The 23,524-nt window shown below is 42.3% G+C and overlaps 1 protein-coding gene across 3 annotated transcripts in view; it reads right to left on the minus strand.

The window, feature by feature from the left end:
- Positions 1–23,524, minus strand: part of LOC126336295 (F-box-like/WD repeat-containing protein TBL1XR1) — a 165,688-nt gene that overhangs the window by 10,161 nt on the left and 132,003 nt on the right. For all 3 annotated transcript variants that reach the window (XM_049999828.1, XM_049999830.1, XM_049999829.1), the window contains exon 9: positions 3,633–3,798. In XM_049999828.1, coding sequence (XP_049855785.1) covers positions 3,633–3,798 — 166 coding nt within the window. The remainder of the gene's footprint in view (positions 1–3,632; positions 3,799–23,524) is intronic.

A 23,524-nucleotide genomic window follows, 5' to 3' on the forward strand; every position in this document is an offset into this window, starting at 1 on the left:
ATAAAAGCAAGTCTTCCAGTCCAGATTGTCTACCAAAAGTCTTCCATTCCAGATTGTCTACCAATTAGGTTCCTTTCAGAGTATGCTGACACAATAGCTTCATTCTTAACAATCATATATAACTGCTCGCTCAATGAAAGATCAATCCCCAAAAACAGGAAAGTTGCACAGGCCGCACCAGTATTCAAGAAAAGCAATACAAAACATACACTGTGTTCAATCACTATGAATTACCTCAAACAGAATGGTCTATTGAAATACAGCCAACGCCAATTTAGAAAGCACTAGTTTTTTACTCTCATGAAGTGTTGAGTGCTATTCACAAAGGATTTCAAACTGATTCTGTATTTCTAGATATCCAGAAGGCTTTTGACACCATACCTTGCAAGCAGCTTGTAATCAAATTGCATTCTTATGAAATATTGTCTCAGTTATGCAACTGGATTCATGATCACAGTCTGTAGCAACTGACAGATAGTAATCAAATAAAACAAAAGTCATTTCTGGCATTCCCTAAGATCGTGTTAGAGGCTCTCTGTTGTTCCTTATCTATAGAAACAATTTAGGAGACAATCTGAGCAGCTGTCTTAGGTTGTTTGCAACAGGTCTACTAAGGAGACTGCCTACACTACACTTGCCAGTCAGGTCTACTAAGGAGACTGCCTACACTACACTTGCCAGTCCTCTTTTGGTGTGTGGTCCTTACCGCACAGGATTGACAGAGTATATCGAACAAGTTTAAAGAAGGGCAGCACGTTCTGTATTATCGTGAAATAGGAGAGATAGTGTAAAGGACGATACAGGATTTGGGGTGGACGTCATTAGAATGAAGGTGTTTCTCAATGGGGCGGGCTCCTCTTACAAACTTTCTCGTCCGAATGCGAAAATATTTTTATCATGCTGACCTACATGGAGAGAAATGATCATAACAAAATACAGGAAATCAGAGCGCACGCAGAAAGAAATGAGCATTTGTTTTTCCTGCATGCTGTTAGAGAGAATTACTTGAAGGTACATTAAATGAACTCGCAATTATGAATAAGGACAACCATCGGCTGTAGAATGGAATGATGACAATGAAAATTTGTGCCAGACCGGGACACGAACCCATTTTTCCTGCATACTGCAAGCGGTCACCTTACCATTTAAATACCCGTGCATGACTCATGGCCAGACCCATACTTCCACACGTCATCAACCATGTCCCTACAAGCTGTACTCATATATCCATTGTGTATATTCCCGAACAGGTCAGACAATTGTACTTGAAAGTCACTTTCCCAGTATCGGCAAATAAATATGATGGACATGGATGCATGTCCAACAGAACAGGCACTACAGCAGCTATAGCCATTGTGAAATACATTAAATGAATTCACAAGGACAACTATCAGTCATAGAATGGAATGATGTCAATGGAGTGGGAAATCCGAGTTTGTGTCCCAGTCCAGCACAAATTTTCATTTTCGTTATTCCAGTCTACACATCTGATGGCCGTCCTTATTCACAATTGTAAATTCATTTAATGTATTTCACAATGGCTATAGTCACCGCAGTGCCTGTTCCTGTGGACAAGCATGCATGTATTTGTTACGGTCAAAACATGCTATGTTGATGCGTAAAGTATGTTATTCTGTACTCAATATACATGTCATTAATTTGCTAAAATTTCTAATTAACACTAGGAAACTATAGTAAGGAAAATAATATTGTTTGTAGACTTGGATCCCTCTCCCAAAAGTAAAATCAGCAATCAATATATAAGATAATGATCATGAAGAGAATCACTATCATACTGTCTATGTTCTGTCTAATTCTCTACAGAAAGATGTTAAAAAGTATTATCACTCTCATATGAAGTATTTAATGGTAGAAAATTTCATATTTAGAGCATGTACTAACACCTTATAGTGAGCTCATATGTCTAGGTGGGGGAGTGAAGCATATCCTTTCAGCTTCTTACAACTCCAGTGGAGTGAAGCATATCCTTTCATCGTCTTACAGATGAATGACAATCCAACATCAGTAATTTATATATTATGAAAATATCAGTGTAAACTAATATATGTATGGTGAGATACTGTATGCTGATCTACTTTACTGTGCATAAGCAGGACCATATTGAGGGACAGTGGTCGTGGTGACTTGCCAAAACGAAATACCTGTTCAGATGCAGCAGCAATTGTTCCACAGTTCAACAAGCTGCCCTGGACATGCACAACATTTAAAGAAAAATAGGAAAATATATATTAATAACAACACAGGGGAAAAAACAGTTACTAAATTGCAAAGTAGTGACATCTTTGATTTGTACAAGCTGTTTATGTACATGAAGTACGGGCAAATTAATTCATGTTAAACATCACTTAGTGCACACAATGTTTACTTTCGAAATATACTGCAGAAGAAATAACATGTTCCAGATTTAAAAGCATAGACACAGCTTTGGTGTTAGAGCACAGTAGATCCCCATGGGAAGTGCACCATCAAATTGCTATTATGTATAACTAACAATCATCCATATTACATGATCAACAACACCACACTGTTTATATAATATCTGGAAGAATAGGGCTTGGTGGTCAACAGCAAGGCAATTGCCTGGGAACTGAAAGGTCATGGAACAGAATCAGATCTTGAAATATTTCAGTCACTTTTAACCCAGCCCTCAAATCTCAATGATATGAGGATTTGCCAGGATCAACACATGGTTCCAATTCCACGTAAAATTTTAGGTCACCATTAATGGGGTAGGTTAGCGACACACAAGGTGCTGAAGTGGCTTTCAACAAAGATCTGCACCAAGCTGTTAAGTAAAACGGAATTATTGTGTTATTGTTATTTGGTTCATAGGTTTGATTAAAATAATACAATTTCAAGTCTCTCTAAGTCCATCTTTTCAGAGATGGTAGCAGGACTCAGCTGTTCGCTACAGGATGTCAAATCAGACACCTTTCAGCCATCTAATTTTCAAACATTTTATTAGAGTACCAGTTTCGGCAATTTACTATGCAATCTTCGAGTCCCTGAACAGTAGGCAAATAAAATAAGTTTGGAAATTACATGGCTGAGAGGTGTTTGATATGACATCCAATACAATTTTATGTTTACTGTGTAGGAAGTTCTTCCAAAATTGCGACACTGTGCAGTAGTTCTAAACAAAAAGATGTGTATCTGATTAATTCTCAGGTTGGCTGAGGCACACATTTATTTTCTAACTGACTGGAGCAAGACTATACTCTCGAAAATGAAAATGTTTGGGTGATAAAAAAGTACTGAAATGTAGTATAAAATGTACCTACATCTGAAGTTTCACATTCTGGTGTGATTAAAATGAGTTCTTGTTTTGTAATTAACATTAAAATGATTTTAAAAAACAAGAGCACTGTTATAAACAATTCAGAAGTCACAGTATTTCTGTGGTATGAGAACAAGAAAATAAATTTTGATGATGAGCCAGTGCACAGACACCAACAGAAAAAAAAGGAAAAGAAAATGGAAATTTCCTGCAGTTAACATTGTATGGATTTTGAATATTCAACCTTCTTCCAAGCTAATGCCTGCATTCTCAGATACAGAGTGAAATAACAGTATTTTCACTATACATAATAAGAAATGAAGTTTTTGTTTACCTGAGTTGACCAGATGTGTACACACTTGTCAAAACTTCCAGATGCTAAAAATTTACCATCAGGTGAGAAAGCCACACTGTAAACAGGTTCTGTGTGTTTTGTAAGAGTGTGTATGCAAGCACCTCTTTCTACATCCCAGAGTCTCACAGTCGAATCAAATGAAGCACTGGAAAAGAATAATAAATTAATTGTGGCTATTATAAAGTGATTCACAAAATAACTCTAAACAATAGGTGCATACAATGGCCATGCCATCCACATTGAAATAAATAGGTGGGGATGCGAGGTGAGAGAGCAGGCTGTCCTTCTTTATTAAGAAATTATTTAACAAGAAGTTATGTAGACAACACAAAAGTATCTCTGCATGTTAATTTGTTAGAACAAAGAAAATAACCTGGAATTACTGCCAAGTCCGTTTTGCTTTCCATTAATTCTCGTTTTACTGCAGATGTTGTATGGCCTGGGTACGCCGCAAACCAGAGATTACTTGCGAAAACCAAGCAGTGTGCCAGGACGACGATTCCATACACGCCTAATCCATTCCAGCACCATGTCCTCCAAAAACCAACCAGTTTTGTTTGCTCGCACAATTACAGTTTTTGGAAACACAATTTCAGTAAAGTCTTTCACTTGAAAACTGTGAATGGGGGTAATTTATGTCCATCTGCTGTGCAAGCAAGCATGACGGAAATGGTGTTTTTCACCTCCTGATGCAAGATCACCTACGTCATTCTTTCCTTTGGCGTCAACCATATAACTTGACGGCATGTCAAAATATATGGGACCTATTGCAGGTCAAAAGACACTTGAACCCTTCTAGAGCTGTTCAGGTATTGTTTTTTGGTGGTGTGACACTGAAGAGAAAACAAGAAGGAACAACGATAGCTAAACCATACCCAGGCAGATCTCATTTACTGATGGGCACGGACCGTTGTGCTTTCAGGAAGGTGACCATAAAAATTGCACGAAATAAGGAGAAAGAATCACTTGTGGCTTCCAATGTGCTACAACCAGATCAGCTAGCACAATGACTGTGGATACGGGGTTGAACACAATGAGAAATAACAGTCAAGCAGCTACTCACAGCCACATATTTTTGTAGTCACTGCGAAGTAACACATGAGACAGCATGAAGAGTGATTTGGAGTGACGAGCCATTCTATATCCTGAGGTAATCCAGAGGAAAAGTTTGGGTTTGGCAAATGCCTTGAGAATGTTACCTGTCATAACATGTAATGCCAACAATGAAGTATGGAGGAGGTAGCGTTGGCGTATAGAGGTGTTTTTTGTGGGTAAGGTGTGGACCCCTTACTAAACTCAAGAAAAAGCTAAACGTGGAAGGTTGAACACATTTTACAGTATTGTGCACAGCTTATAGTACAGGAACAGTTTTAGATGCGATGATGATTGATTGTATCACCAACATAATACACACTGTCAAAAAGCAGCATATAGGGGGGCAATGGTATGTGGACAGTAACATTCTGAAATGGGCTGGCATGCCTGGAGGAGTCTTGACCTGAACCGAATGGAACACCTTTGGGGTGGGTTAAAAATTTAAATTTGTTTTAGTCTTAGGCATCCAACATCAGTACCTTCTTCGGTTTCAGCTCTAAAAGAAGAATGGCCTGGAAAGCCTTCACAGACATTCAGATACATCACTGAAAGTGTCCTCACCAGAGTTCAAGCCGTTGTAAATGTGCAGTGTGGAAACCCCCCTTATCATATTAATGTCTAATAGGTGTATGGATGGTTTTGATCAGATAGTTTACAATCAATCTGAAATCTCCCAATGTCTACAGGTCTTTATCTGAATAATTCCTTTTATTTTATCCACACATTCTCTCAATCTCTTCCACATCTGTGGACCTAGTTGGCATATAAACTTGTGCTACTGTGTTGGGTGATGGCTTCTTGGCTATCTTGGCTATGATAATACATTCAACGTGCTGTTCATAGTAGCTCACCTGCACCCCTATTTTCTCACTCATTATTAGATGTTCTCCCTTATAACCCTTGTTCTTATTTTGTATTTACAAGCCTGTACTCATGTCTCCTCTTCCTGCCACCATGCGTCACGCACTGTCATTGTATGTAACTTCGACCCATCCATTTAAATTTGTAAGTTCCCTAGCCAATCTGTAAGATTAAAGGATCAAACATTCTACACTCTTGACACTCAGAGTGCTAGTTTTGTTCCTCCAGATGACGATATCCACTTGAGTAATCCCTGCCCAGATACCAAATAAGTGTCAATATATTTTACCCATCATTAAACCACACAGTAGAGTTGTAAATCCTTGGGAAAAATAATAGCTCTGGTTTCCCCATGCTTCCAGTTGTTGTCAGTACCAACACAGCAGGGTGTTAGCTAATGTTAAGGGGACGGTACAAACACAGCAGGGTGTTAGCTAATGTTAAGGGGATGTGTCAGTCAATCATGCAGACTGCTGACCTTGCAACTATTGAAAAGGCTATTGTCATTCATTGGGAATCACAGGTTTGGCTGACGTCTGCAGAGATAAGTGCCTCTACTGTAGTTGCTCCCTACAATATGGCTGTCTGTATCGCTTAAGCATACAAGCTACCTTTTGGTAGGATGGACTGCATTGCTGTCTCGTCTATAGTGAAAAAGTCTCACAGTGCTTGGTGTGAATAGCAGTTTCTATAGCATTTGCTTTTATCTATTTCATGCAAGCTCATTTTTTCAAAAATAAACATTTCTATAGCACACTGGAAAGTTACATTTTCATCTCCTGCTAGAACAACTATCTGGTGCATCCAAACAGTGCAGGGTTCTGCTTCCTAAGTAGCACACCACTCTCTGGCAGCCTCTTGATTCCAAGAATTCCTTTACTGCTTCCCCAGAGTTGTGCTGTAACTCTCATAACTGTGCAGGCTTTTGCAGAATTCCTCCATACTCTTGAGATATGAACATGCAACACACACACAATAATCTGACACACAGTTATTTGTGTAACATGTCATGTTACCTCTATTAAGAGTCAGCACAGGAAATGGTGTGCAATGCGCAGTAACCAATTTTTGTCCGAAGCATTGGGTGAGTTCATTGATTTGTTCGGGAGGGGAGGGCCACAAAGTTTGCCCCCTTTCGGCTGGTTGGTGATGACAGAATTGAGGTGCATACCCTGCCCTTTAAAATGATTTTACAGAAACCATTTCGTAATAAAAAAATTCATTTTTGTGTTACTTATAGCTTTATATGTGTCCTTCATGATGATGTGCCAAACATTTCATTAATGTTCATAACTATTGTGATATTTGCATGAAAGACAAACACTGCAAAATTCAAAAAGTTTGCAATGAAAAGTAGGTGTTGCTATGATTTTGCATTTGATGTATATTACATAATATGTTGCTGCTTATGAAATAACTAACATATTGAGTTTTTCTTTAGACTTGGCTGGAGATCTCTGTCACCAATCTCAAGAAAATTGGTCTGATGTATCACACAGCAATAAAGCCAGAGTGCAATATCCACAACATTCCTCATGTTTCATGAACGGTTTGAGATATTGAAATGAGATTTTGGCAATTTATATCATGCAAAAAGAAGAGTCTTTTGCCATGTGGTTACTATGCAAAACTTCATTATCCACTGTGTTATTCCACTAACTTTTTCTTCTGACTTTTTTTTTTTTCTACTGACTTTTCTGATCAAAGAATGTAATTTTACAGGGCCATCAATAGCTGGTGAAACAAGAAATGCTAGAGATTTTGGAACAACATAAGTGTAGACATTAAACCTTTATTTTTGTTCTGAGGATGTGCTTTTTCATAAGCTACTGAGCCTACTTTCCCTCAGTTCCCTCACCAAATAAAAGTAATTCTCTTACATTTGGATTTGCACAACATGTTAGTGAGGTGAAACTGCGTAAACTCCACTATGATTTTGCAGAAGCAGCAAATTTTAAAATGGTAACAAGAGAAATGTGTACGTTTTACTAAAAATTCGCCACCTACTACACTTCTCTGAAAGTTATATATAGTTAACAAATCAGGTGAAAATAGATCACTGCTTTTGTTACATTTTCAGTGGAATTCTTTTCAGATACTTACCCAAGCAGATGTGACACATCTTTCTGAATGGTCACCATGAAATTATGGGCATGGACACTCAGGATTTTCCCTGCAGCGTCCGCCCTTAAGCCCCACCACTACCGCTCCCCCACGTGTCCTGCTGACCACGCATCTACTGGTTTATTCTACGCAGACTCTACTAGCAACATGCTACAGCTGAGTCCTCCTACACACATCAATATATTTTACAAGCACAACTCTTCCTTCCTCTTCAGTTAGTCCCCACTGCTAGATAGCAATTGTATAGTCAGTCCCTACTTTTGCTCACCCACTGTCGAAAATAAACAGAATATTATTAGTAGCTGCTGCCAGACTAATGGTGGTGTGGAACACTGCTCTTCCTACACTTTGTACTGTTGTGACCAAGCCTTAATGTGTGCACATACTTTTGCTTTCTTCTTGAATTAGACTAAGTTAGGGTTCTGCTCTAGCAGTGAAGAGTGATCGACTGAACTACATATGTCTAGATTACTCAGTTTGATATGGTGCCAAAAACGGTGAACTCATGTTAACGACAGCAGAAAACTTATTTCCAAAAAGTGATGTTACAGATATCTACAAACAAAAGACAACATTTTCACGTTTACACCCTCACTTGTGACATCACAAAATTATCTGCAACGCACCTGGGAAGCAGTGAAAGGATCAGGTTCAGCCAGTACGATGGTAACTACCGAAAACTGTGGAAAACTATGAGAGAAATTCCATCTCAGAGTGAAACATGATTGCACACTATATTTCCTCAACTCACAGCACAAGGATTAATCATACTCATGCGAGACTTCTGTTTACAGTGCTCAACTTACAAACCATTTATGAAAAGGGGAGGTTGAGGAAGCACATGTAAGGATGTGAGATATGCAAAGACATAGACAAAATGTCAGCAATATAGACTAACATGCCCTGGAAGTTGTTAGCAGCCAAGTCTTTCAACTATTCACAGACTACAAACATACCTATGGACTACTTTCACAGTAAACAAGTTTACAAAGTTGTCGCAATGAGATAAACTCTATCAGGTGGACATCTTATCCACAAGTGTTGGTCCAGGGTTCCAGTAGACCAGCACAACCTTCAATTCTCTCAAACTTTAGCTCTGTGCCAGAACCATTTTGCTGGCATCCAACCATCCACCATGAACACCACACTGTGATAGTTACTAGACTCAGACTGAATGTGTTTCTACAAACATTTCCAATCCAGTATATAACACTATTATTCAACTAGTCATCTAATTTACAAAAAAAATTTGAGTTTTAAATCTGTAATAATATAACTGATGTGCAAAGACTACGGAAAGTGTGATATATGTGATGTTATAGCACTTTGCTATGTTTGTAATTTATGTAAAGAAATATGTGAAATGTATAAGTTACTAAATAATATTCTGTCATGGATTAATGAACTAAAATTTTCATGTAAATAATTTTATATATTTGTGTAAGCTGTCATTTCTATAAAATGGTATATGCTTAGGGATGATGTGTATGATATGTCTTACGTAAAAGATGGAGTACTTTTGTACTGTACGGAAGTTATTGTGAGAAGCGTAAAAGGTGGCTTGGATTTTTGGCACACTACCTGTAGAGTGAGCGGGGCCGAGAGCACACACTCTGTGGGCAGCAGTGAAAGAGGCAACACTCGGACAGAGCGATGCCTTGTCTGGAAATTACTGCTCAATAGCCTCGGATGATGACTGCTGAATTATTTCGACTTTGATACAAGATGTTGGGCTATGTTATGGGCATTAAAATGTCGCCAAGAAGGATTAATTAGCCCATACTTCAAGAAACTTGTATGCTGTACTATGGGTAGAGTAGCTGCCATTGCTATCCACCACACCCAATGACTACAGCCAACAGGTTACGTACTGTGTATAATTAGAAATGTAGAAGCATGAAACATTAATTCACAATTAACTGTTATTGAATAATTATTGTATTAAACATAAAATTTGGTTCACCTTGTTATTTTATTCCTAGTCATTCACCTATATAAGGCCCTTTCCCAGTGTTTGATATTCTGAGTAAAACATTTGAAGTGCTTTATTCAGTATGTACAAGCACTAATTTTCATAACTGAATACAAGTCCGAAGATGAAATTTCTCTTAAATACTTAAATAGATATTTTCAGGCAAATTTAATGATTTTAATATTCTTATTCTCTTTGTGGTAATAAGAAAAGTGAAAGTGAAAGTAAATAAGTTTTGCTGAAAATACGAACTTGTCGTGCATAAGTTTTGAGTAAAGTAAAGATAAAATTCTTTCAGTTATAAATGAAATCAGTAAGTTATAAATTCTTACAAAAAAATGCTTATGTGGCTCAGTGATGATGGAGAATGGTTCTATAAAATTACTGAATGACAATATAGTGTGACCACACCCTACCTTTGGCTTTGACAGATCATTTGTTAAGACAAAGGCATAAACAAAGTATCTTAATAAATTTAAATGTGTGTATTATGCTATTAGTATATTTCAGTATTTAATTTGTAACTAAAAGATTCCTGTTTCTTTCTCAGAACCACACCTGAAAAGTTATATTTATTTGTGAAGTTTTGATAGGTAATGGCAGGAAAGTAGGCCAAATTTACTTCTTCTGCTTTTCTGAAACTTAACAATTTCTTTGTCTAGACAGGTTGGCAACCATAGACAAACCACTTGATGAACTTGAACTTTGTACAGAAAGGTCCTACATTCAGTATCATTCCATTTTTACTGGGTTTCTTTCTAACAACCAGAAAATTCTTAGGAAAAGAACTAATAGTCAGATTTCCATAGCCATTAGCCATACATCATAATCAAATCCTGCAAAAGGTGTAACTTTGTGTGAAAATTGTGGACAGTAGGCATGTTTATGACGTGTACACTACATGCAATTCCCTATATATTAGTGTTGTACATGGCTTTTCTAGTGACAGGACTATTTGTTCTGTTGGTATAGTGTTATAAGCACCATGTGCAACAGTATATTCCAATCTCCGATTTACTCCATCATCAGTGCGTGAGACAGTATATGCCAAGAACAGTTCCTTAATACATTTTAATCTGTTCTAATGTGGTTCGTAGGACAACCATCCTATTTACATAGTTTGGATGTTTTTGTTTAATACTATCCAAAAAATAATCTGAACCATTTTTACATCATTCTAGTCATCAACCTTTGCTGCACAAATTGTATCCCTGCGATTGATCAAAGTATGAAAAATACTTAGTGATTCCAACTATAATCCGTTCATCATAAGATAAAACCTGTGTTTGCTGGAACCTCATTGGATTTCCATTTCACGTGGGACTGCAGCCAAGCTGTCTCGAATACTATCAACTATGATAATAAGGGTACATTTTGTGCTGTGCGTTACGTGTACATCGACTTGGCGATAATACGGGACAACAGCTATACAGGCACATTTAACATGGACAGCACTGGCTGGTCAGCGGGTACAGCTAGCCTGCAGTGATGTGGCCAGCTGCAGTTCACACGTAAAAAGAGACGAGCAGAGGAGCTATACAGCTTTGAATGACATTTAATTTTTAAGCAGAATGAAATAATACACTTAGAATCTCCCACAATATGCTCCTTAGATGACTAGATGAAAACTGCAACATGTTATCATTTTTATCTAACGTGCTACTGTAATTAAAAACGGCAATGATGAAAATGCCTGACTTAACCACACAGTAAAATTTCTGCATAAGCTGTGTGTAGCTCAAGACAGAATTGAAGGATTTCACCGTGTAGTTAAATACTGAAGCCACTGGAGGTATTACTTACAAGTCAGTCATCTGGTAATCTATTAGCTCCTTTCTTATCCGAATCTGTGAAACACATTGCAGTTCTGGAAGTGTTACCTGCTACATTGATAACAAGCCCATCAACAACAGAATCCATTAAGCCAATCAGGCACAGCATTTTTTTCTTTTTTATGACGAGCTGTTTTATATCCCACCAGCATTCACCAGTGATGTGTGAAAAAGCTGTGTGTGTTAGTTCCAGTATGTCTGGTAGCTTAACAGTCTTGTCACTTCTCGGGTCAAATCCCGTAGCTTGGCTCCAAGTCAGTTCTGTTGGGTTCATATTGTAATGGTAAAGTAGCAAATGTAAAAATGCAGCATTTGTATGATGTGCTCAATGTTGTGAAAATGATTGTTTTTCATGTTTCTACGATACTTATCTTCCACTGCAGTATAAAACGGTGGCCACAGAAGAGGATTTGGTTTCTCATTGTTGCCTTAAAGAATCACTTGTTATGTTTTCTTAATTTAAACAACTTTTATGAACAGAATTTCATAAAACATTGATAATTAAGAATTTGTATCTGAAATGGATATGAGGGACATGGAAAGGGAAGCAGTGGTTGGGAAGGAAGTGAGACAGGGTTTTAGCCTCTCCCAGATGTTATTCAATCTGTATATTGAGCAAGCAGTAATGGAAACAAAAGAACAATTTGGAGTAGTAATTGAAATCCACGGAGAAGAAATAAAAACTCTGAGGTTCACCAATGACATTGTAATTCTGTCAGAGACCGCAAAGGACCTGGAAGAGCAGCTGAATGGAATGGACATGGTCTTGAAAGATAAACATCAACAAAAGCAAAATGAGGATAATGGAATGTAGTCGAATTAAATTGGGCGATGTTGTGGGAATTAGATTAGGAAATGAGACACTTAAAATAGTAAATGAGTATTGCTATTTGGGGAGCAAAATAACTGATGATTGTCGAAGTAGAGAGGATATAAAATGTAGACTGGCAATGGCAGGGAAAGCATTTCTGAAGAAGAGAAATTTGTTAACATCGAGTATAGATGTAAGTGTCAGGAAGTCGTTTCTGAAAGTATTTGTATGGAGAGTAGCCATGTATGGAAGTGAAACATGGACGATAAATGGTTTAGACAAGAAGAGAATAGAAGCTTTCGAATTGTGGTGCTACAGAAGAATGCTGAAGATTAGATCAAAGGGATCGATTGGTAGGGCATATTCTGAAGCATCAAGGGATCACCAATTTAGTATTGAAGGGCAGCGTGGAGGGTAAAAATCGCAGAGGGAGACCAAGAGATTAATACACTAAACAGATTCAGAAGGATGCAGCAGTAGGTACTGGGACAGAACCTTGCACAGAATAGAGCAGAATGGAGAGTTGCATCAAACCAGTCTCTGGACTGAAGACCACAACAACAACAACAACAACAACAACATCTGAAATGGAAACAAGAATTTAGTGTCCAATATGTAATTAGAAACAAGAAGACGTGCATTATTCATAAAAAAATTGCGATGAATTTTATAATTACAAGATGTAAGCATTTCAAATTGAATGAGAAATAAAAAGTGACACCAGGGAGATTTCAATCCATGCACGAAAAGAACCACAGTTGGCTTACATTCCATTATGCTAATGACTACACTACATTTTCAATATGAATAATTCATCAACTGCATTGTATACAACGCTCGGAAAACTTCAAAGCCGAATATCTCCATAAATTTATGAAATACATTAAGAACAGCCTATTTCTCGGTACTTTTTAACCATGTTCCACGCGTGCGTCTCACTACGAAACAGAAAGAAGCCTAAGCCATTTTCATACTGTGCATTAACAGCATGAAAATCAGATTACAACCATGCAGAGGCTATGACTGTAAACAATTTTTGAAATAAAAACAATGTAGCTAAAGCGCGATTCAGAAAAATGCTGATGGCTGTTAATACATTTGAATATCTGTAACATAACTTAGTAATAAGATGCCTCTTACACAAGTAGGACCTACTTCCAAGAGCATAACAACACCAGTGTACCTGTGCTACAGCTTCTGACCAATCATCGCGTTTGTGTTTAGTTTCATCAGGTTTATTCTTATGATGAACGGATTATAGTACATCCCACATTATTCTTGTTGTGTATATCTTATCCCGAATAATGTGGAAAACAGCCATATTTTGTACTGCTTTGCTGCAGCCAATACAACTTTTTCATGTGAGTTCCATCCTCCACTAATCACTCTACATGACTGGCCACTGCTGAAGAGAATGGGTAGAATATTCTACCAAAGAGAACTGATATGAACTGCCTTCTCATCAGAAAATATAAAACTTTTAGCTGAAACAATGTACAAAATGTCTTGTTTTTTATTACATTCTGACATCCTTAGATCGCAAGTTGAAGATGAACAGATAGAGAAAGTGTATGAGGATATTGAAAGGGTAATGCAGTATGTAAAGGGGGACGAAAATCTAATAGTCATGGGGAACTGGAAAGCAGTTGTAGGGGAAGGAGTAGAAGAAAAGGTTACAGGAGAATATGGGCTTGGGACAAGGAATGAAAGAGGAGAAAGACTAATTGAGTTCTGTAACACGTTTCAGCTAGTAACAGCGAATACCCTGTTCAATAATCACAAGAGGAGGAGGTATACTTGGAAAAGGCTGGGAGATACGGAAAGATTTCAATTAGATTACATCATGGTCAGACAGAGATTCCGAAATCAGATACTGGATTGTAAGGCGTACCCAGGAGCAGATATAGACTCAGATCACAATATAGTAGTGATGAAGAGTAGGCTGAAGTTCAAGACATTAGTCAGGAAGAATCAATACGCTAAGAAGTGGGATACGGAAGTTCTAAGGAATGACGAGATACGTTTGAAGTTCTCTAATGCTATAGATACAGCAATAAGGAATAGTGCAGTAGGCAACACAGTTGAAGAGGAATGGACGTCTCTAAAAAGGACCATCACAGAAGTTGGGAAAGAAAACATAGGTACAAAGAAGGTAGCTGCGAAGAAACCATGGGTAACAGAAGAAATACTTCAGTTGATTGATGAAAGGAGGAGGTACAAACATGTTACGGGTAAATCAGGAATACAGAAATACAAGTCGCTGAGGAATGAAATAAATAGGAAGTGCAGGGAAGCTAAGACGAAATGGCTGCAGGAAAGACGTGAAGACATCGAAAAAGATAGGATTGTCGGAAGGACAGACTGAGCATACAGGAAAGTCAAAACAACCTTTGGTGACATTAAAAGCAACGTTGGTAACATTAAGAGTGCAACGGGAATTCCACTGTTAAATGCAGAGGAGAGAGCAGATAGGTGGAAAGAAAACATTGAAAGCCTCTGTGAGGGTGAAGATTTGTCTCAAGTGATAGAAGAAGAAACAGGAGTCGATTTAGAAGAAAGAGCTTTGGAGGACTTACGGTCAAATAAGGCAGAAGGGATAGATAACATTCCATCAGAATTTTTAAAATCATTAGGGGAAGTGGCTCCAAAACGACTATTCATGTTGGTGTGTAGAATATATGAGTCTGGCGACATACCATCTGACTTTCGGAAAAGCATCATCCACACAATTCCGAAGACGACAAGAGCTGACAAGTGCGAGAATTATCGCACCATCAGCTTAACAGCTCATGCATTGAAGCTGGTTACAAGAATAATATACAGAAGAATGGAAAAGAAAATTGAGAATGCGCTAGGTGACGATCAGTTTGGCTTTAGGAAAAGTAAAGGCACGAGAGAGGCAATTCTGACGTTACGGCTAATAATAGAATCAAGGCTAAAGAAAAATCAAGACACGTTCATAGGATTTGTCGACCTGGAAAAAGCGTTCGACAATATAAAATGGTGCAAGCTGTTCAAGATTCTGAAAAAAGTAGGGGTAAGCCATAGGGAGAGACGGGTCATATACAATATGTACAACAACCAAGAGGGAATAATAAGAGTGGACGATCAAGAATGAAGTGCTCGTATTAAGAAGGGAGTAAGACAAGGCTGTAGCCTTTCGCCCCTACTCTTCAATGTGTACATCAAGGAAGCAATGATGGAAATAAAAGAAAGGTTCAGGAGTGGAATTAAAATAAAAGGTGAAAGGATATCAATGATACGATTCGCTGATGACATTACTATCCTGAGTGAAATTGAAGAAGAATTAAATGATCTGCTGAACGGAATGAACAGTTTAATGAGTACATTATGGTTTGAGAGTAAATCGGAGAAAGACGAAGGTAATGAGAAGTAGTAGAAATGAGAACAGCGAGAAACTTAACATCAGGATTGATGGTCACGAAGTCATTGAAGTTAAGGAATTCTGCTACCTATGCAGTAAAATAACCAATGACGGACGGAGCAAGGAGGACATCAAAAGCAGACTCGCTATGGCAAAAAAGGCATTTCTGGCCAAGAGAAGTCTACTAATATCAAATACCGGCCTTAATTTGAGGATGAAATTTCTGAGGATGTACGTCTGGAGTACAGCATTGTATGGTAGTGAAACATGGACTGTGGGAAAACCGGAACAGAAGAGAATTGAAGCATTTGAGATGTGGTGCTATAGACGAATGTTGAAAATTAGGTGGACTGATAAAGTAAAGAATGAGGAGGTTCTACGCAGAATCGGAGAGGAAAGGAACATGTGGAAAACACTGATAAGGAGAAGGGACAGGATGATAGGACATCTGCTAAGACATGAGAGAATGACTTCCATGGTACTAGAGGGAGCTGTAGAGGGAAAAAACTGTAGAGGATGACAGAGATTGGAATACGTCAAGCAAATAATTTGAGGACGTAGGTTGTAAGTGCTACTCTGAGATGAAGAGGTTAGCACAGGAAAGGAATTCGTGGCGGGCCGCATCAAACCAGTCAGTAGACTGATGACAAAAAAAAAAAAAAAAAAAATATATATATATATATATATATATATATATATATATATATATATATAAAATAAATAAATAAAAAAAATAAAAAATCTTTAGATTCATTTAGCTGAGAAAGGAATAATCAAACAATGGAAAATCCAGGATGGAATGTAACAATATTGTGAAAAGGGAAGTTGCTACTCACCATATATATCAGAGAAGCTGAGTCACAGACAGGCATAACAAAAAGACTGTCACAAATGTAGCTTTCTGCCAGCAAGGCCTTCGTCAAAAACAGATGACAAACACACATATACACTCACGCAAACACAACTCATAGACAAGACTGCAGTCTCAGGCACCTGAGGCCACACTACTAGTAGCTGAACTAGTGCATGATGAGAGTGGCGACTGGATGATGGGTAAGGGGGAGGTGGACAGTGACGTGTTGCTGGAGGGGGGTTGGAAAAAGAACAATGCAGCTAAGAGGTTAGTTGAGGAGCAGTGGGGAGGTGGGGATAGCTGAAAAGGAGAGAAGTAAAAAGACTGGATGTGATTGAGAAATGAGAGCTGTGTGGTGCTGGAATGGGAACAGAGAAGGGGCTGGATGGGAGAGGACAATGACTAACGAAGGTTGAGGCCAGGAGGGTCTCGGGAACATAAGGGTATACTGCAAGGAAAGTTCACACCTGTGCAATTCAGAAAAGCTGGTGATAGTGGGAAGGATCCAAATGGCACAGCCACTGAAATGAAATATGTTGTGTTTGGCAGTGTGCTCAGCAGCAGGGTGGTCTATTTGTTTCTTGGCTACAATTTGTCGGTGGCCAGTCACGCGGTCAGACAGCTTGTTGGTTGACATGCCCACACAGAATACAACACAGTAGTTGCAGCTTAGTTTTTAGATCACATGACTGGTTTCACAGGTAGTCCTGCCTTGGTTGGGATAGGTGATGTTTGTGACCAGACTGGAGTAGATGGTGGTGGGAGGATGTATGGGACAGATCTTGCATCTAGCTGTACTACAGGGGTATGAGCCATGAGGTAAGGGGTTGGGAGCAGGGGTTGTGTAAGGATGGACGAGTATATTGTGTAGGTTCGGTGGACGGTAGAATACCACTGTGGGAGTGGAGGGAAGAATAGTGGTCAGGACATTTCTCATTCCAGGGCACGACGAGAGGTAGTTGAAACCCTGGCGGAAAAAGTAATTCAACTGCTCCAGTCCTCGGTGGTACTGGGTTGGTTTGTGGGATTACAGGGACCAGACTACTATGGTCATCGGTCCCTTGTTCCATAAAAACTAAAACCACCCGAAGAGAATAAAAAACGAACAACAGGAAAGACAGCAGACGAAACAGGACATGAAATACTCCGACAGAGACCAGACAAAGCAAATTAAAACACACAGTGTGACAGTGGTTGGCCGACCGTAGAGAAAGAGGAAAAGCCAACCACCAAGAACACTTTAAAAGCTCAGTTTAAAATCAGAGACAAAAAGCCAGAATCAACACTAATAAAAAAAAAAAAAACACACACACACACACTCAGATTGAAGTATAAAAACCCCCTGCCCGAATAAAACACAAAACCAAGTCCACCATGGCAGAGTCATCTGATAAAAGAGCAGAAAGCGTGTCAGGCATTGCAAAAGTCTGCCTGAGCACTATTAAAAGGGCGCACTCTGACAGAATATGGACCACCGTCAAGGACGCCTCACAACAACAAAGAGGGGGATCCTCACGACACAGTAAATAACTGTGCGTGAGTCGGGTGTGGCCAATGCGGAGCCGACGAAGGACGACTGAGTCCCTGCGGTTGGCTCGCATGGATGACCGCCACACAGTCGTCGTGTCCTTGACGGCACGGAGTTTGTTAGGGGTGGTCAGACCGCGCCATTCAGCATCCCAAAACGAGAGAACTGCCTGCAAATCAGCCGCCAGGAGGCCAATCTCCAGAGATGGCGCACTGGTGGCCTCTTTCGCCAGGCGGTCAACAGTTTCATTGCCGGGTATACCAACATGGCCTGGGGGCCAAACAAAGACCACAGACCTGCCGCTACGGGCGAGAGTATGCAGGGACTCCTGGATTACCATCACCAAACGAGAACGAGGGAAACACTGGTCGAGAGCTCGTAAACCGCTCAGGGAATCGCTACAGATAACGAAGGACTCACCTGAGCAGGAGCGGATATACTCTAGGGCATGAAAGATGGCGACCAGCTCAGCAGTGTAAACACTGCAGCCAGCCGGCAACGAACGTTGTTCAGAATGGTCCCCTAGAGTTAGTGCATAACCGACTAGACCAGCAACCATCGAACTGTCGGTATAGACAATGCCAGAGCCCTGATACGTGGCCAGGATGGAATAAAAGCGGCATCGGAAGGCCTCCGGAGGGACTGAGTCCTTCGGGCCATGTGCCAAGTCGAGCCGAAGGCAAGGGCGAGGCACACACCACGGGGGTGTACGCAGAGGGGCCCGGAAAGGAGGTGGAACAGGGAAATACCCAAGCCAGGAAAGAAGCTGTTTGACACGTACGGCGATCGGACAACCCAACCGGGGCCGACGTTCTGGCAGATGAACGACTGACTGCGGGAAGAGGACACGATAATTTGGATGCCCGGGCAAGCTAAAAACATGGGCAGCATAAGCAGCCAGTAATTGTTGGCATCGTAACCGCAGTGGAGGGACACCTGCCTCCACAAGTATGCTGTCCACAGGGCTGGTTCGGAAGGCACCAGTGGCAAGGCGTATCCCGCTGTGGAGGATTGGGTCCAGCACCCGCAACGCAGATGGAGATGCTGAGCCATACGCCATACTCCCGTAGTCCAGATGGGACTGGATTAACGCCTGGTAAAGCCGTAGGAGAGTAGATCGGTCGGCGCCCCACCTGCTGTGGCTCAGGCATCACATAGCATTTAGATGCCTCCAACACGCCTGTTTAAGCTGCCGAATATGAGGCAGCCCAGTCAACCGGGCATCAAAAACAATCCCCAAAAACCTATGTGATTCCACCACTGTAAGAAGCTCGCCGTCAAGATAAAGCCGCGGCTCCGGGTGAACAGTGCGTCGCCGGCAGAAATGCCTTGGCTGCGGAAAACTGAAAACCATGTGCTACAGCCCAAGACTGCGCCTTGCGAATTGCGTCCTGTAGCTGACATTCAGCAGCTGCAATGCCAATAGAGCTGTAGTAAAGGCAGAAGTTGTCAGCATACAGAGAAGCGGAGACAGTATTTCCCACGGCTGCAGCGATCCCGTTAATAAGTATTAAAAACACACACACACTGAGAACGGAACCCTGTGGCACACCGTTCTCCTGGACTTGGGAGGAACTATATGAGGCCGCGACGTGCACGTGGAAGGTACGATACAACAGAAAATTGCAGATATAGATTGGCAGAGGGCCCCGAAGACCCCATCCATGAGGCGTAGAAAGGATGTGATGACGCCATGTCGCATCTTACGCCTTCCGCATGTCGAAAAAGACAGCAACCAGATGCTGACGACGGGCAAAGGCAGTACGGATGGCCGACTCCAGGCTCACCAGATTGTCGGCGGCGGAGCGGCCTTTACGGAACCCACCCTGAGACGGAGCCAGAAGGCCTCGAGACTCCAGTACCCAATTCAAGCGCCGGCTCACCATCCATTCAAGCAACTTGCAAAGAACGTTGGTGAGGCTAATGGGACAGTAGCTGTCCACCTCCAAAGGGTTCTTCACTGGTTTCAGAATGGGGACAACAAGACTTTCCCACCATAGCGACGGAAACTCACCCTCGACCCAAATGCGGTTGTAAAGATCGAGGAGGCATCGCTGGCAGTCCACTGAAAGGTGTTTCAGCATCTGAGAGTGGATGCTATCTGGCCCAGGAGTGGTATCAGGACAAGCGGCAAGGGCACTTCGAAATTCCCACTCACTGAATGGAACATTGTACAATTCAGGATGGTGAGTGCGAAAAGAAAGACTCCGACATTCTATCCGCTCCTTAATGGAGCAGAAGCCCAAGGGGTAGTTGGCAGAAGCGGTATTCATAGCAAAGTGCTCTGCCAAGCGGTTTGCAATGACGTCGGAGTCAGTACAAACTGCTCCATTCAGTGAGAGCGCAGGGACACTGACAGGGGTCCGATAGCCATAGAGGCGGTGAATCTTGGCCCAGACCTGCGATGGAGTGACATGGAGGCCAATGGTGGACACATACCGCTCCCAGCACTCCTGCTTGCGTTGGCGGATAATGCAGCGGGCTCGCGCACGCAGCCGTTTGAAGGCGATAAGGTGGTCGATTGAGGGATGTCGCTTGTGACGCTGGAGCACCCACCGGCGAGCTTTAAACACTTCAGCAATCTCAGACGATCACCAAGGCACAGTCCGTCGCCGAAGGGACCCAGAAGAACGGGCAATGGCAGATTCGGCGGCAGTAACGATGCCGGTGGTGACCGATTGAACCACTGCATCAATGGAATCGTTAGAGAGAGGCTCAATAGCAGCAGTGGAAGAGAACAAGTCCCAGTCAGCCTGATTCATAGCCCATCTGCTAGGGCGCCCAGAAGACTGATGCTGTGGCAGTGACAGAAAGATTGGAAAGTGGTCACTACCACACAGGTCGTCATGCACTCTCCATTGGACAGACGGTTAGAGGCTAGGGCTACAGATGGAAAGGTCAATGGCGGAGTATGTGCCATGCGCCACACTGAAGTGTGTGAAGGCACCATCATTTAAGATCGAGAGATCGAGCTGCATCTGGTTTCTGTACAAATTGTAAATAGTCTTTCGCTCCCTGTGTTTTACCCCTGCTACCTTCAGAATTTGAAAGAGAGTATTCCAATCAACATTGTGAAAAGCTTTCTCTAAGTCTACAAATGCTAGAAACATAGGTTTGCCCTTCCTTAATCTAGCTTCTAAGATAAGTCGTATGGTCAGTATTGCCTCACGTGTAATAAATGCTCAACGATGGCGCCTCGACCTGTTGCCACTGACCCACCCCACAGATGGTTATGGGCGTTAAAGTCGCCCAGTAACAGGAAAGGTGGAGGCAATTGAGCTATCAGAGCAGCCAGGACATGCTACACAACATCACCATCCGGTGGAAGGTAAAGATTGCAGATGGTAACAGCCTGTGGCGTCCACACCCGAACAGCGACAGCCTCTAAAGGTGTGTGGAGAGGTACAGACTCACTGTGAAGAGAGTTCAGGACATAGATGCAGACGCCACCAGACACCCTTTCATAGGCTGCCCGGTTCTTATAACAACCCCGATAGCCACGGAGGGCGGGGGTCGCATTGCCGGAAACCAAGTTTCCTGCAGAGCAATGCAGAGGAAAGGGTGAAGGCTGATAAGTTGGCGGAGCTCAGCTAGATGGTGGAAGAAACTGCTGCAGTTCCACTGGAGGATGGTGTTGTCCATGGCTGAGAAAGGCGTGACGGGACTGGGAAGGGAGATTACGCCGCTGGGTCACCTGCTGCCTCCGATTTAGCACCTGTGATAGTGATTTCCATGGCGTCTGATGGACCGGCGAGATCGAGGTCCTCAGCGGACGCCAGCATCTCCACCACATCCTCAGGCGCAGAGCTGGAAGGTTGCGGTGGGATGGCTGCCACCGCGAGTTCCTTGGGCTGAGAGCTCTTCTTGGGTTTCTCACGCCGTCCCTTGGGTCACACTGGCTGGGAGAGCTTCACCGATTCAGTCTCTGGGACGGAGGAGGATCGTGAAGCCCTACGACCAGCTGATTGCGGGCACTTACGCCATTGTCGGTCGTCAGGCTTCTCGCTGGCGGAAACCTGGGAAGGGAGGGACCCAAGGGACCCCTTGCGAGTGTGAGAAGCCGAAGAAGTTGGACACTTCTCCGGCTTAGAAGTGGGGACGGACGTCCCCGATGGGTGGGATGGTGTTGCTCCTGAGGTAGGTGGCGCAGGAGCAACCCAGTGGGTAGAGCCCCCCACTGGCGAGGGGTCAGGAGGAGTTGTAGTACTCGTCGATCCGGCCACAATTGGAGAAACAGACGAGGCTACCACAGGTGTTGTAGCAGCAGCGTAGGAAGATGTCATTCTCACAGGATGGAGTCGGTCGTATTTCCTTTTGGCCTCAGTATAGGTTAGTCGATCCAGGGTCTTGTATTCCATGATTTTACACTCTTTCTGGAAAATTCGGCAGTCTGGCGAGCAAGGTGAATGGTGCTCCCCGCCGTTGACACAGATGGGAGGCGGGGCACATGGAGTATTGGCATGTGATGGGTGTCCGCAATCTCAACATGTGAGGCTGGAAGTGCAGCGAGAAGACATATGGCCGAACTTCCAGCACTTAAAGCACCGCATCGGGGGAGGGATATAGGGCTTAACGTCACATCAGTAGACCATCACCTTGACTTTTTCCGGTAATGTATCCCCTTCGAAGGCCAAGATGAAGGCACCGGTAGCAATCTGATTTTCCTTCGGACCCCGATGAACACGCCGGACGAAATGTACACCTCGGCGCTCTAAATTGGCGCGCAGCTCTTCATTAGACTGCAAAAGAAGATCCCTATGGTAAATAACTCTCTGGACCATATTTAAACTCTTATGGGGTGTGATCGTAACGGCAACATCCCCCAACTTGTCACAAGCGAGTAACCGTCGTGACTGGGCAAAGGATGCCGTTTGTATCAGGACTGACCCAGAGCGCATTTTTGACAAGACCTCCACCTCCCCAAACTTGTCCTCTAAATACTCGAAGAAGAACTGAGGCTTTGTGGAGAGAAAAGACTCCCCATCAACCCTCGTACAAACTAAGAAGCGGGGCGAATAACTGCTACTGCCATCCTGAGACTTACGTTCCTCCCACGGTGTGGCCAGGAAGGGGAACGTTTTCGGATCGTACTTCTGAGCGTTAAATTGAGCCCGAGAACGCTTAGAGACTGCTGGCGGCTGGCCACCAGCGAGAGACGATGTACCACGCTTCATTGCGGGTCATCCGCCCTGATGCCACCTACTCCGACCAAGGGCCCTCCCCACGGGCGCCACCCAGCCACGGCAAGAGCCACCTGGCAGGATGGCCGTTGCCGGGAGTCCCGATACCCCAGGAGGATAGGCATCTACTCCTTGGCATACATGGGGAGTTAACAGCGCAGGCATCAGTAGAGCGATCCCTATGTTGTCAGGGGGCTACAACCAACAGGGTACATGGCGGCCCCACCACA

This window comes from Schistocerca gregaria, chromosome 2 (assembly GCF_023897955.1).
Source record: "Schistocerca gregaria isolate iqSchGreg1 chromosome 2, iqSchGreg1.2, whole genome shotgun sequence".
Classification (NCBI taxonomy): domain Eukaryota; kingdom Metazoa; phylum Arthropoda; class Insecta; order Orthoptera; family Acrididae; genus Schistocerca; species Schistocerca gregaria.